Source organism: Stenella coeruleoalba (genome assembly GCF_951394435.1).
Source record: "Stenella coeruleoalba genome assembly, chromosome: 11".
Classification (NCBI taxonomy): Eukaryota; Metazoa; Chordata; class Mammalia; order Artiodactyla; family Delphinidae; genus Stenella; species Stenella coeruleoalba.
In genome coordinates this window covers 90,537,758-90,551,451 of record NC_137157.1, presented here as the reverse complement: position 1 = coordinate 90,551,451, position 13,694 = coordinate 90,537,758, and the positions used below count along the sequence as shown (strand labels likewise).

General features: G+C 37.0%; 1 protein-coding gene across 5 annotated transcripts in view; it reads right to left on the bottom strand.

Moving 5' to 3' along the window:
• Positions 1 to 13,694, bottom strand: part of GUCY2C (guanylate cyclase 2C) — a 106,409-nt gene that overhangs the window by 91,408 nt on the left and 1,307 nt on the right. Inside the window, exon 1 of one of the 5 annotated variants that reach the window (XM_079936428.1) lies at positions 8,746 to 10,104. The exons of 3 other annotated variants lie outside the window; for them this stretch is intronic. In XM_079936428.1, the coding sequence (XP_079792554.1) occupies positions 8,746 to 8,832 (87 nt within the window). In that variant the 5' untranslated portion in view covers positions 8,833 to 10,104. Of the gene's footprint in view, positions 1 to 8,745; positions 10,105 to 13,694 lie in introns of those variants that run through there. One more of the 5 variants, XM_079936431.1, reaches the window with a different exon arrangement.

Genomic DNA, 13,694 nt, shown 5'->3' with positions numbered 1-13,694 from the left:
GCCACCGCAATGAGAAGTCCATGCACCACAACTAAGAGTAGTCCCTGCTCGCCGCCGCAGCTAGAGAAAGCCTGCATGCAGCAACAAAGACCCAATGCAGTCAAAAATAAATAAATAAAATAAATAAATTTATAAAAATAGTTATAGGTCTATTAGCATTATCTATTTCATTTTGGATAATCTGTGATAGTTTGTACTTTTTGAGGAATTGACCCATTTCATTTAAGTTGTCAAGTTCATGTGTATAGAGTTTGTTCCCTTCCCATGATTCTAGTGTGTGCAGTCTGTAGTGCTAACCCTATGTTATTCTTGATATTGGTAATTTGTGTCTTTTCTCTTTTTTTTTTATCAGTCTTGCTAGAAGTTTATCAATTTTATTGATCTTTAAAAATATCCACGGGGAATTCCCTGGTGCTCCAGTGGTTAAGACTCAGGCTTTCAGTGTGTGGACCCAGGTTCGATCCCTGGTTGGGGAACTAAGATCCCACAAGCCACGTGGTGTGGCCAAAGTTAAAAAATTAAAAATTAAAAAAATAAAAATTTTTAAAAACTCACGGTTACATTGACTTTCTGTACTGTCTTTCTGTTTCCAATTTCATTGATTTCTGCTCTTATCCTTAATACTTCCTTATATTTGTCTCCTTCGGATTTTCTTCACTCTTTTTCTAGGTGAGAGCTTAGATTATTGATTTGAGGCTCTTCCCCTTTTCTAATAGTTTATTTAATTTATAAATTTCCCTTTTAGCAATGCTTTAGCTATTTTTTTACAGCAATTTTAGATTCACAGCAAAATTGAGCAGGAAATACAGAGAGTTCCCATATATTCATAGCCACCACACAGCATGCAGAGTCTTGTCCACTATCAACCTCACAGCATCATCACCACAGAGTGGTACATTTGTTACAATTGGTGAGCCTAATTTACATTGTTATTACCCAAAGTCTACAGGTTACAGTTCACTCTTGATGCTGTACATTCTATGGGTTTAGATATTGACAAGTATCCACCAACATAGTATCATACAGAATAGTTTCACGGCTCCAACAAATCATCTGTATAATTCTTTTTCCTATCTTCTATTTCTTTGAAGAAATTTTATTTTTTCATTTATTTCGAGTGTGTTCGTAACCTCTCATTAAAGTATTTTTATGATGGCTGCTTTAAAATATTTGACAGATGATTCTAACATCTCTATCATTTCAATGTTGGCATCTACTGATTATCTTTTCATTCAGTTTGAGGCCTTTCTGGTTCTTGGTATAACATGATTTTCTATTGAAATTTGGATATTTGGATATTATACTATGAGACTCTGAATTTTATTTTAACCTTCTGTTTTATCTGGCTTCTTTGGACATCACTCTGGCAGGGAAAGGGAGAGACATAGCCTCATTACTGCCAGGTAGAAATAGGAGTCTAGGTTATTCACTCATGCCTTCTTACAGCCCAGCAAGGGTGGAAATCTGAGCTCCTTTTCTGGTAGAGGTGGGGTGAGACTACAGTTTTTCTTTGGTATTTGGCTGGAGAGAGTTGTAATTGTCTAAAAGTTTTCTGTCTTGTTAAGCTTCCCTTTCCTCCAGCTAGAGAGAGCAGGCTTTTGTTGGGCTTGTTTTGTCTGCATTTGTTAGTGTTTCCAGTTTTCTAGCTTCTGCAGTTCCAAGACTGGGATCTACAGGCCAAGAAGAAAACCCAGAAAACTCACCACTTTGTTGTTCATTGGATTCTGAGTTACCTTGTCAATCTGTCTTTTTCTCTCCACCTTTTAGAGTCTTCTTTTATTTGCTTTCTATATAGTGTCCAGGGTTTTGGTGTACTTAGCAGGAGGAACATGGCAAACTACATCTACCCTACTATTTTGGAAGTGGAAATCTACTATTGAATGTTGTCTTTAATTTTCTTCCTTTACACCATAACTAGATTGGCTTCCAGATCCTTTAACTGAGCAATAAGCAGTTAAAGACCTGAGATGGCAGGAGTTGCCCAAGTTTGTGAGGGAAAGAGAAAGGTGGCTAGCCTTAATTGGCATTAGTGGCCCAGTGCAAAGCTGTTCTGTGAGTATGAGGGTCACAGAAAAGAAAGAGGATAATAAGGAAAGTGTACAATGAATATTTATCTGTATATCTTCTTTACAATGTGGGAGGAGTGCTTGAACTGTGAGTAATGCAATTAAGTCCCTTCTTTTGTCAAGAAACTGTATTAGTCTAATTTATATATGAAACAGAAAACTATTTTGCACACAAAATGAATTTTGTATTACTAGTGCAACAATAGTGCAACAATTAGAAGATAAAAGTAAAGAGAAGACAATTTCATACTTAGGTATCTAAGATTCTGTAAGCTTTTCCAGAATCAAATTAAGGTAAGTAATTAAAGCTTTGATTTCATAGCAAAGTATTTTGCAAAAAGTTATTTAAATAATTTACATCCATTATTTTTTAACTATCAAAACAACTCAGTCAAGGTAAAAATAAGCCCAGCTTAGTTTATGTCAAAATTGATGGATTAATAATTAATAAAATTTACTAAAGTGAGATATCCATTAGAGATTAGCTCATGAAAATATTTAATACAGAATAAACTGCCACACGGGTAAAAAAAAGTATCTTATTTTTCACTGTAACATGTCACACTTCCTTTCACTTTCCTTTGGCAGCAGAAGAAAGCTGAAGAGGAGGTGGTATCGGTAAGTAATATAGAAGATATGAGAAAGACTGCTGGAAATACTCCCACCTGCTGGAAGAAGGAGGAAAATGCCAGACCTTTAAAAGCTGCCACTGAAATTTGAGCTCTGCTCCTAAAGACATCTATAATGATTATAAGGCCCATCCCTCCTGTTTCCTGGCAGAACCACAATTTGTACAGCTATCTGCTAATCCTCATGCTAACATGAGCTTCTGGGAGGCTTGGCTCCTCCCCTGCTCCAGGAGGTGACTCCTAATTAACTGATTCAGTTGCAATGGTCCCATTGCCTTTGTAATGAGCTTAGGCATGGCCATGTGACTTTATTCTGGCAAGTGAGACATGTGGGAAGGTTTTTTAGGGATCTCTGAAAAGGTTTCTTTGCTCTTAAAAAGGAGTTATGAGTTAAGAGATGGTCTTCATCTAACTCAAGACTCCAAATGCTGTCTATATGCTGATAACACCTAAATACATATATTTCTAACCTTGACTTCTCCCCTAACCTCAAGAATTTTATATATAACTGCTGACTTGACATTTCCACCTGGATGTCTAATACATATTTTAAATTTCTCATGTCCAAAACTGCACTACTGTTTTCCTCAGCTCCTCTCTCCAGTCTTGCTCCTCCCCAAGTCGTTCTCATCTCAGTAATTATAACTCTACTCTTCTACCACTCTACTTTCTCAGGCCCTCCTTTTTTTTGTTGTTAATAATAATACCACTTTTAAAAAATTTATTAGTTAATTAATTAACTTTTGGCTGCATTGGGTCTTCATTGCTGCACGTGGGCTTTCTCTAGTTGCGGTGAGCAGGGACTACTCTTTTGTTGTGGTGCGTGGGCTTCTCACTGCGGTGGCTTCTCTGGTTGCGGAGCACGGGCTCTAGGTGCATGGGCTTCGGTAGTGTGGCATGCGGACTCAGCAGTTGTGGCTCACAGGCTCTAGAGCACAGGCTAAGTAGTGGTGGCACACAGGCTTAGTTGCTCCGTGGCATGTGGGATCTTCCCAGACCAGGGCTCGAACCCATGTCCCCTGCATTGGCGGGTGGATTCTTAACAACTGTGCCACCAGGGAAGTTCTCTCAGGCCCTCCTTGATTCTTCTTTTTCTTTTATATCCTACATCTAATTCCTCTCTAATTTCCAATACGTTGACTCTACCTTCAAAATACATTTAGAATCAAATTACTGCCATTGGTCCAAACTATCATCATCTCTTGTATTCTTGCCTCCTACAGTTTATATTCCTCACCACCAACAAACTAGCTCTTTTAAATTATAAGTCAGATCATATTACTCCTCAGCTTAAGATCCTCCAGTAGATCCCCATCTCATTCAGAATAAAGGGCAATGCCCTTCCAGTATCTTAAGGCAACAGATCCTCTGACCGCATCTCCTCCCAGTCTTTCTTTAGCCAACTCTGCTTGACCTTCACTGGCCATCTGGGTATTCCTTGAACATACAAGGCATGTATTATGGTCTGAATATTTGTGACCTCCAAAATTCATATGTTGGTGCTCTACTTCTCAATATCATGATTTTTGAAGATGAGGCCTATGAGAGGAAAGTGAGGTTAGATGAGGTCATGAGGATGGGGCACTCATGATGGGATTAGTGCCCTTATAAGAAGAGACACCAGAGAATTTGCTCTGTCTCTCCCCATGCATGCACAATGTCCTTCTAGAATTCAAAACTTGGATATATACTTGGCATTTAATGTGGCATTACTTTCAAATTAATCTCCAACTAAAACCATGGCTTCATTTGTTTCTTCCTGGCAACAATCTCTTTGGTTGGTGACTGAAGCAAATTTCACTGAAAAACCCCAATTCACCACACACCAGGAATTAGTCTTTCAGTGGGTCTGAATATATGTAACTTTATCAAAGACAATGGCTTTCTGAAAAGATCTAGACAGATTGAAGGTGCTGTACTGGGTTGTATCTTTCCTATGAGATAGTATTGGAGATAATATTGAAATATTAATATGCACTGGTAGAGGTAATTAATGACTAAGCAGAAATTAAAATTCCTTATAAACAGTTCACAGATAACAATAAAAGGGAAATTTTATATGCTTCTGGGTAATTACTACATTACTCTCACTAAAATTATAAATTGCTGTTTCTCAAAATGGATCTTAAAAAAAGTTAACAAAGTAATATGAGTATATGGTATCAAATCAAATAGAGAAAAAATGTTACGATGTCCTTACAGATATCTCAGGCCCACTTCACATAGGAATTTTAAGTTCGATCTCCTTTTTTGTAAGCTGAGAATATTATTGCTTCTATCATTTCCTCTATGGTTCCTTCATATCTTTCACTCCAACAGTGTAAAAGTTATATTGTCCAGATTGCTAACAGTTACATTCTACTCTGCAAAGACCAAGGGAAAAAAAGCCTGCCATGTGACTAGCATAAGAAACTAGGTTCTGCTATCCATTTTGCATGAAGCCAAATAAAAATTCTAACTCTATGCCTTTGGAACTAGAAAAAGAAGAGCAAACTGAGCCCAAAATTAGCAGGAGGAAGGAAATAATAAAGATTAGGGCAAAAATAAATGTAACTGAGAACAGAAAAACAACAGAAAAGATGAACCAAACTGAGAGCTGGTTCTTTGAAAAGATAAAGAAAATTGACACACCCTTAGCTAGACTAACCAAGGAATAAAGAGAGAGAACCCAAATCAACAAAATTATAAATGAAAAAGGAGACATTACAAATGATACCACAGAAATGCAAAGGATCATAAGAGACTACTGTGAATAACTATATGCCAACAAAATGGACAACGTAGAAGAAGTGAAAAAATTCTTAGAAACATACAACCTACCAAGACACAGTCAGGAAGAAACAGAAAATCTGAATAAACCAATTACTAGTAAGGATATTGACTGCGTAATCAAAAATCCCCCAATGAGAATGAAAGAAAAGAACTATACGATTATCTCAACTGAGGCAGAAAAAGCATTTGGCAAAATACAGCAACTGTTTATGATAAAAACAATCAACAAATTAGGTGCAGAAGGAACATATCTCAACAAAATAATGGCCATACATGAGAAGCCTAGAGCAAACATCATACTCAGTGGTGAAAGGTTAAAGTCCTAGCTAAAGCAATCAGGCAAGAAAATAAAATTAAAATTATCAGAATCGGGAAAGAAGAAATAAAATTTTTCTACTTGCAGATGAAGATGCAACCAAAAAACTGTTAGAATTAATAAATGAATTCAGTAAAGTTGCAGAATATAAAATGAACATAGAAAAATCAGTAGCGTTTCTATACACAAACAACAAATTTTCTGAAAAAGAAATAAAGAAGTTAATCCTATTTACAATAGAATCAGAAACAATATAATACTTAGGAATAAATTTAACCAAGGAGGTGAAAGAATTCTATTTTGAAAACTGTAAGACACTGATGAAAGACATCAAAGAGGACACAAATAAATAGAAAGGTATCCCACATTCATGGACTGGAAGAATTAATATTGTTAAAATGTCAATACTACCAAAAGCCATCTATAGATTTGGTGCAACCTCTATCAAAATTCCAATGCCATTTTTTACAGAAATAGAAAAAAAACCTCCTAAAATTTATATGGAACCACAAAAGATCACAAATAGCCAAAGGAATCTTGAGAAAGAAGAAAAAAGCAGGAGGCTTTTCCTGATTTCAAGCTACCTATAATACTATAGTAATTAAAACAGTATGGTACTGGCATAAAAACAGACAAACAGACCAATGGAAAAGAACTGAGAGCCAGATATAAACCCAAGCTTAAATGGTTAACTAATATTTAACTAGGGATTCAAGAATACTCAGTGGAGAAATGATAATCTCTTTAATAAATGTTGCTGGGAAAATTGGGTATTCATGTAAAAAAATGAAAATTGATCCCTATCTTATACCACTCCCCCAAATTAACATGAAATGGATTAAAGACTTAAATGTAAGATCTGAATCCATGAAACTCCTAGAAGGAAATGTAGGAAAAAAGCTCCTTAACATGGGTGTTGGTCATGGGTTTTTTTGTAAATCACACCTAATGGGCAAAAAATAAACAAGTGGAACTGCATCAAACTATAAAGCTGCACAGCAAAAGTAACTCAACAAAGTGAAGAAAACCTACAGAATGGGAAAAATATTTGTAAACCGTATATCTCAGAAAGGGTTAAAATCCAAAATACATAAAGAGCTCATAAAGCTGAAAAGCAAAAAAGCAACTAATTCAAATAAAAAATGTCAAAAACCTGAATAGACATTTTTCCAAAGATACATAAATGGCCAACTGGTACCTGAAAAGATGTTCAACATCACTAGTCACTAAGAAAATGCAAATTAAAACCACAATGAGATATCACCTCACACCAGTTAGAATGGCTGTCATAAAAAAGACAAGAGATAACAAATGGTGGTGTGGACGTGAAGAAAAGGGTACCCTAGTGCGTTGTTGGTGTGATTGTAAATTGGAGCAGCCACTATAAAAAACAATATGGAGTATCCTCAAAAAATTAAAAATAGAACTACCATACAATTCAGCAATTCCACTTCTTGGAATATATCCAAAGGAAATGAAAACACTAATTTGAAAAGATATCTGCACCAATGTTCATAGTAGCACTATTGAAATAGCCAATATACGGAAATAACCTAAGTGTCCATTGATGGATGAATGGATAAAGAATGGAATATTATATATATATATAAATATATTTATATAAATATAAAAGAATGGAATATTATATATATATATAAATATATTTATATAAATATAAATTTATATTTATAAAGAACAGTGAAATCCTACCACATGTGACAACACGGATGAACCTTGAAGGCATTATGCTAAGTGAAATAAGTCAGACAGGAAAAACGAATACTGAATGGTCTCACTTATATGTGGAATCTAAAAAACAAAAAAACCCAAACATACCAAACTTATAGAAAACAGAAAAAGAGATCAGGGATCAGATCTGTGGCTATAGAAGAGCGGTGGTGGGAGGCGGAATTAGAGGAAGGTGGTCAAAAGGTACAAACTTCTAGTTATAAGATAAATAAGTACTAGGAATATCATGTACAACATGATGACTATAATTAACGCTGCCGGATGATATACAGTTATTCCTTGAATAACATGAGTTTAAAATGAACAGGTCCACTTACACATGAATTTTTTTCAATAAATACATATTACAGTACTATGATCTGTGGATGGTTAAATCCACAAATTTGGAACCGAAAGAGGAGGCCGACTGTAAAGTTATAGGAGGATTTTCAACTGCATGGGAGTTGGTGCTTCCAACCTCTGAGTTGTTCAAATTCAACTGCAAAGGAAAGTTGTTAGCAGACTAAATCCTAAGAGTTCTCATCATGAGGAGGATTTCTTATCTTTTTATTGTATCTATATGAGATGATGGTTCTTAACTAAACTTATTGTGGTGATCATTTCACAATATAGGCAAATCAAACCATTGGTGATGTATGTCAATTATTTCTCAATAAAACTGAGAAAAAGAAATAAATTGACATAATCCAGAGCAACACCAAAAAAGTTCAGGAAATATATGGATAAAACCATGTTTGATCATACCACAATAAAATATTTAATCATAATTTTTCTTATTTTAAAAATAATAAGTTTACCTCAGAAAATTTTTAAATATGTTTATATTATACATGTTTTGTGGCCTCTGCTTTAAGATGGGACAATTCAGAGTTATAATTCCCTCTCCAGAAACTCTTGTGGATCAGACCAAGGCTAGACTTTACCTGCCCTTGGAAACAACTTCCACTGTGCCCTCACGTTTCTTGAAAAGCACTCCCTCAGTAAGTCATCTGCACCCAAGCCCTGTCTTAGGCTCTGCTTCAGGGAAAGCAGTTCCCTAATGTGAAGAATAAGTTGAGTCAGTAGATTGAAAAGGAGTTACTACAGTAATGGAATACAAGAACAAAATAGCTTCAAACATACCCTGGTAAAATGACTGAACTCCAAGGATAAAAATAAAATCTCACAAATAATAAATGAATAAAGGCCAGTGAACGAGCATGGGACTTCTTACCTGCACATTGGAAGCTGATGGACCATGGAACATTATCCAGACTTCTGAGAAAAAAAAAGAGCTACAACTTAAGGGTCTATATATCATTTAGGTAACATTTACCAGTCAGGGTGAAGGAAAGATATTCCTAGAGCTGCAAAATTTCATAGATTCTATTACCCACATACCTCACCTAAGGAAAATTCTTCAAAAAGGACTACTCAGTTGAAAAATAAATCAGGGGACTTCCCTGGCGGTCCAGTGGTTAGGACTCTGTGCTTCCACTGCAGGAGGCATGGGTTCAATCCCTGATGGGGGGAGATCCTGCATGCTGCCTGGCGCAGCCAAAAGTAAAAAAAAAGAAAAAGAAAAAGAAATCAGAATAGAGACTTCAAAATCGGGGAAGATGAAGAAGAGAAAAAATAGTAGTGAACTATGATTCCTGCAATGTACGTATAATTAAGTCTGAGTAGATAATGATACAGTGATTGGGAATTTGTAATATAAATGCTAAATAACGATTCTTGAAAAAAAAAAGTCACTCTGCAAGAGAAATCAAAATAGTCTAGAATTAAAGTGCTAAATCATCTCAACAAATCTTTGGAGTTGACAGGGGATATAAAGAAGAGAATAGGGCTTCCTTGGTGGCTCAGTGGTTGAGAGTCTGCCTGCCGACGCAGGGGACACGGGTTCGTACCCCGGCCCAGGAAGTGCCATGATTACTCCCACACTCCAAGTAGAATAAGAGGAGGAAAAGGGAACTACAAAGGATCTCTCATCTGAGTTACCCTCCTTTTTAGTCAGGGTTCCCGGAAGCTCCACCCACAGCTTCCACCAGCCATACGGCCCTCCTCTCACCACAGGGGCCTTGGAAATACAGTTTTTCTCCTGAGTGCATTATCACTCCCCCAAAAATTTAGGTTCTGGTATTAAGAACAAACGGGAGAATGATAATGGATGTCTGCCAGTGATGTCTGCCACAGTGTTGTGATAAAACCAGTAGAAATAGCAAAAAGGAACAGCAATAGAAAAACATAAAGATGGAAAGAAAGAATCATGTTTATAGTTGTTTAAATGTGACAATGGACTGAATTCTTTTAAAAGCTAACTGTCAGATTAAGTTAAAAATATAAAACCACTATAAGTTGCAGAGAAACAAAACTATAAGAAAATTATTTCCTAAAAAGGCTGAACTCAGGCAGCACCTTCCTCCAGTTTCTTTATCTTATTCTTCAGTGAATAAACAAGAGTTTAGGGCTTCCCTGGTGGCGCAGTGGTTAAGAATCCGCCTGCCAATGCAGGGGACACAGGTTCGAGCCCTGGTCTGGGAAGATCCCACACGCCGCAGAGCAACTAAGTCCGCGAGCCACAACTACTGAGCCCATGTGCCACAACTACTGACCCTGTGCTCTAGAGCCTGCGAGTCACAACTACTGAGCCCACGTGCCAAAACTACTGAAGCCTGGGAGCCTAGAGCCCGTGCTCCACAATAAGAGAAGCCACCGCAATGAGAAGCCCATGCACTGCAACAAAAGGGTAGCCCGTGCTCGCTGCAACTAGAGAAAGCCCGCACACAGCAATGAAAATCCAATGCAGCCAAAAATAAATAAATAAAATAAATAACAAAATAAAAACCCAAGAGTTTAGCTGCAATGATTATGATAATAAAGATGAGTAAAGATGATGCAGAATTGCAGGTATCTATTTGAAAATATAAAAGTATCTCTTTTTTTTTTTTTTTGCGGTACGCGGGCCTCTCACTGCTGTGGCGTCTCCCGTTGCGGAGCACAGGCTCCGGACGCGCAGGCCCAGCGGCCATGGCCCACGGGCCCCACGCGGGATCCTCACGGACCGGGGCACGAACCCACATCCCCTGCATCGGCAGGCGGACCCTCAACCACTGCGCCACCAGGGAAGCCCAAAAGTATCTCTTTTTTATATATCTAGAATGCCTAATTCAATGGTTTAGCAAATTGTAAGATTAATATAAAATTTATCTCTAAGATAGCTTGCTTTTAATCAAGTTTCATACATCCCATAAGAAAGTATTAGAAACCAAGTACTTATTGTTATGCACGATTATAATCTTCAAGATAGTAAAGCAGTTGTTCGGATTTTGGGACATTATTATTTGAGTGAGCTCAAGGAAAAGAGTTTTGTGAAAGATAACCTTAGAATACAAAATACGTAGGTATCTATGTATGTAAGTACAAAAATATTTAGGTAGAATTTTGGATTTGATAATAAGCAAACTTATTTCTTATTATCAGAATATAATCTTTATCATAATGTTTAATGCCAGTTATTAAAGAATTACTAAGGGTAAACATCAACTACAATTTTTGTTTATTAGTTTTTAGTATTCCACATATGATATTTAAGGTAGCCCTTCTCTCCACCTGTCAGGTCACTTTGCTGACCAATAAAAATGGTTAAAGAATCTGAAAAGGGGCTTCCCTGGTGGCGCAGTGGTTGAGAGTCCGCCTGCCGATGCTGGGGACGCGGGTTCGTGCCCCGGACCGGGAAGATCCCACATGCTGCGGAGCGGCTGGGCCCGTGAGCCATGGCCGCTGAGCCTGCGCATCCGGAGCCTGTGCTCCGCAACGGGAGAGGCCACAGCAGTGAGAGGCCCACATACCGCAAAAAAAAAAAAAAGAATCTGAAAAGATAACCAAAACATAACCTCCAGGGCAGGTCAAGGCAAATGGTTTACTAATAAATTTAAGGGACAGATAATTGTCATAGTATAAAATCTTTTCAGAAAATGAAAATACATGGAAAACAACTCATTTTAGGAAGATATATTAACATATTATCAAATAGATAATCTTCCCAAAACATTAATAAGTGCCTATGAGTATTCCAAACTCTAGGTCCGAGGTTCTAGGGGTACACATATGAATCAGATTCTGGCTTTCAAGGAGTTCACAGACTAGTCGGGGAAAACACATAAATTCAAATGCTGTAGTTAGTGAAATCCACTTACAGCAGTTTGGCAATCTACACAATCTGAATGAACCTTCTAGCACAAACGCTGCATTATTATGGCCAGAAGAAAATAAGGAAAATCAAAGAACAAAAAATAAAAGGACAGTGAAATAACAACTGAAGGTGAGAGGTAAGCAAGCATCCACTCTAGGGTTGCAATGGAGAATCAATCTATAAGGAGGCGAAGTAGAATATGAGCCTCTTCAACAAGCTGGGACACCCACAGGGCGCTAAAATGGTCACAGGTTGATAGCAGCATCCAGCCCAAAGGAGAAGAAAATGTTAATTTTCTGTGGAAGGCAGCAATGCTCAGTTAGTTCCTCAGGACTCCCACAGGTGAGCTTCAACCATATATTAGTTTAGAATATACATCTGCCAAATAAATAAAGCCACAAGTCTTCATGTATTGTAGACCACCATGAATTGACTGTGTTTATCAGTTCATTCTGACTGCCAAATTATATCACACTGTAATTTATTCATCCAGTCTCTTGTCCATGTGCAGCTGGTTTGTTTTTGGTACTGTGAAGAGCTCTACCAAGAACTTTAGTGAACATGCACCATGTACATAAGTGCTATCATTTCCCTCAGGTAAATATCCAGGAGTGGAATTGCTGGTTCAGCATAAATGTGAATCTATTTTCAAGTTCACAAGACAATGACAAAGTTTTGTTTCAAAAATAGTTGAATCACTTTATACTCCTACTAGTGTTATAAGAAATTCTGTGCGACACTTGCTATTGTCATTTTAAAATTTTTAACCCATCTAGTGAATGAAAAATTGCATTTCACTGTGGTCTTGATTTGCAATTCCCTGATGACTCATCAAACTGAACATCTCTTTCTATGGTAATTGGCCATGTTTTTCCACTGTCTTTTGCTCATTTTTCTATTGGCTTGTTTGGACTTAGTTTCAACTTATACCCAACTGTTTACCTGGTCCATCACATTATTCTCAGGCAACAGGACAAATTAGATATCCAACATTAGAAGGTTTCCCAAATACATCATGCCTAGAAATTACTCTGGCATTTGTTCACGCTGTTTGCTCCCCAAGCTTGCTGTGCTCTTCTCCTTCCCCAAAGGGCTTTCAGCTCAGAACAAATGTTACCTGATCTTTGAAGACACCCCTAGGCCTGATAAAATTTGTTCTGTACACCAAGAGCATTTCATTCATGCCACTCCATTATAGCAAACCACATGTGTACCACATAGATGTCTTCCCCTTCCCTCGCTCTTTACTTGGAAAATAGAAGCTTCTTGATGGCTTATTTATCTCTGAATCTTCAAAAGTTAACAGTTCTTGGGACAAAAGAGGCATTAAATGTTCAAATTCAGAAGAGATGACTTTGCTACAGGATCTAATTTCAACAGCATTTCATTCACATTGTAAGAAAAGCCTTATAGAACAGCTTTAAATTAAGTTCTTTAACAAACGTGTAGGAAGGCATTTTATTAGTCAACTTCAGAAAATCTCAGTCAGTTCTAATTTCAGATATCTTGCATTCTCAAATCATGTGACCCAGTTTTGGTTTGGAAAATGATTACTTCAGGACTGGACACTACCATGGGACTCATACTCACAGACAGAAACAAAAGATTTCTCATGTTCAAATAATTTGGTTATATTTTATAAAGTACATAAAACATGAACAAAAACAAAAAAGCTGTGCTACAAGGGAAAATAAAGTTCTACTAGACAGGTTCAAAAAAATTGAGGCCACCATCAAAAATATAAACAAAAAATTGATTCCAAATAACTTAAATACTTAAAGAATAAATATTTTAAATTATCATATGAATACCTATTTTCATGCTCCACTGCAGTCCCACCTTCATCCTCAATAATCTGATTCACACTAAATTGGGGATTTAATAGGTGCATCTATCTACTCAAATACACTCATTCGCTCACTCAACAAATACAACGGCACAGAAGTGTGCCAGACCCTGCTGCTTCTTTTTAAGTAACTCAGGGGTTT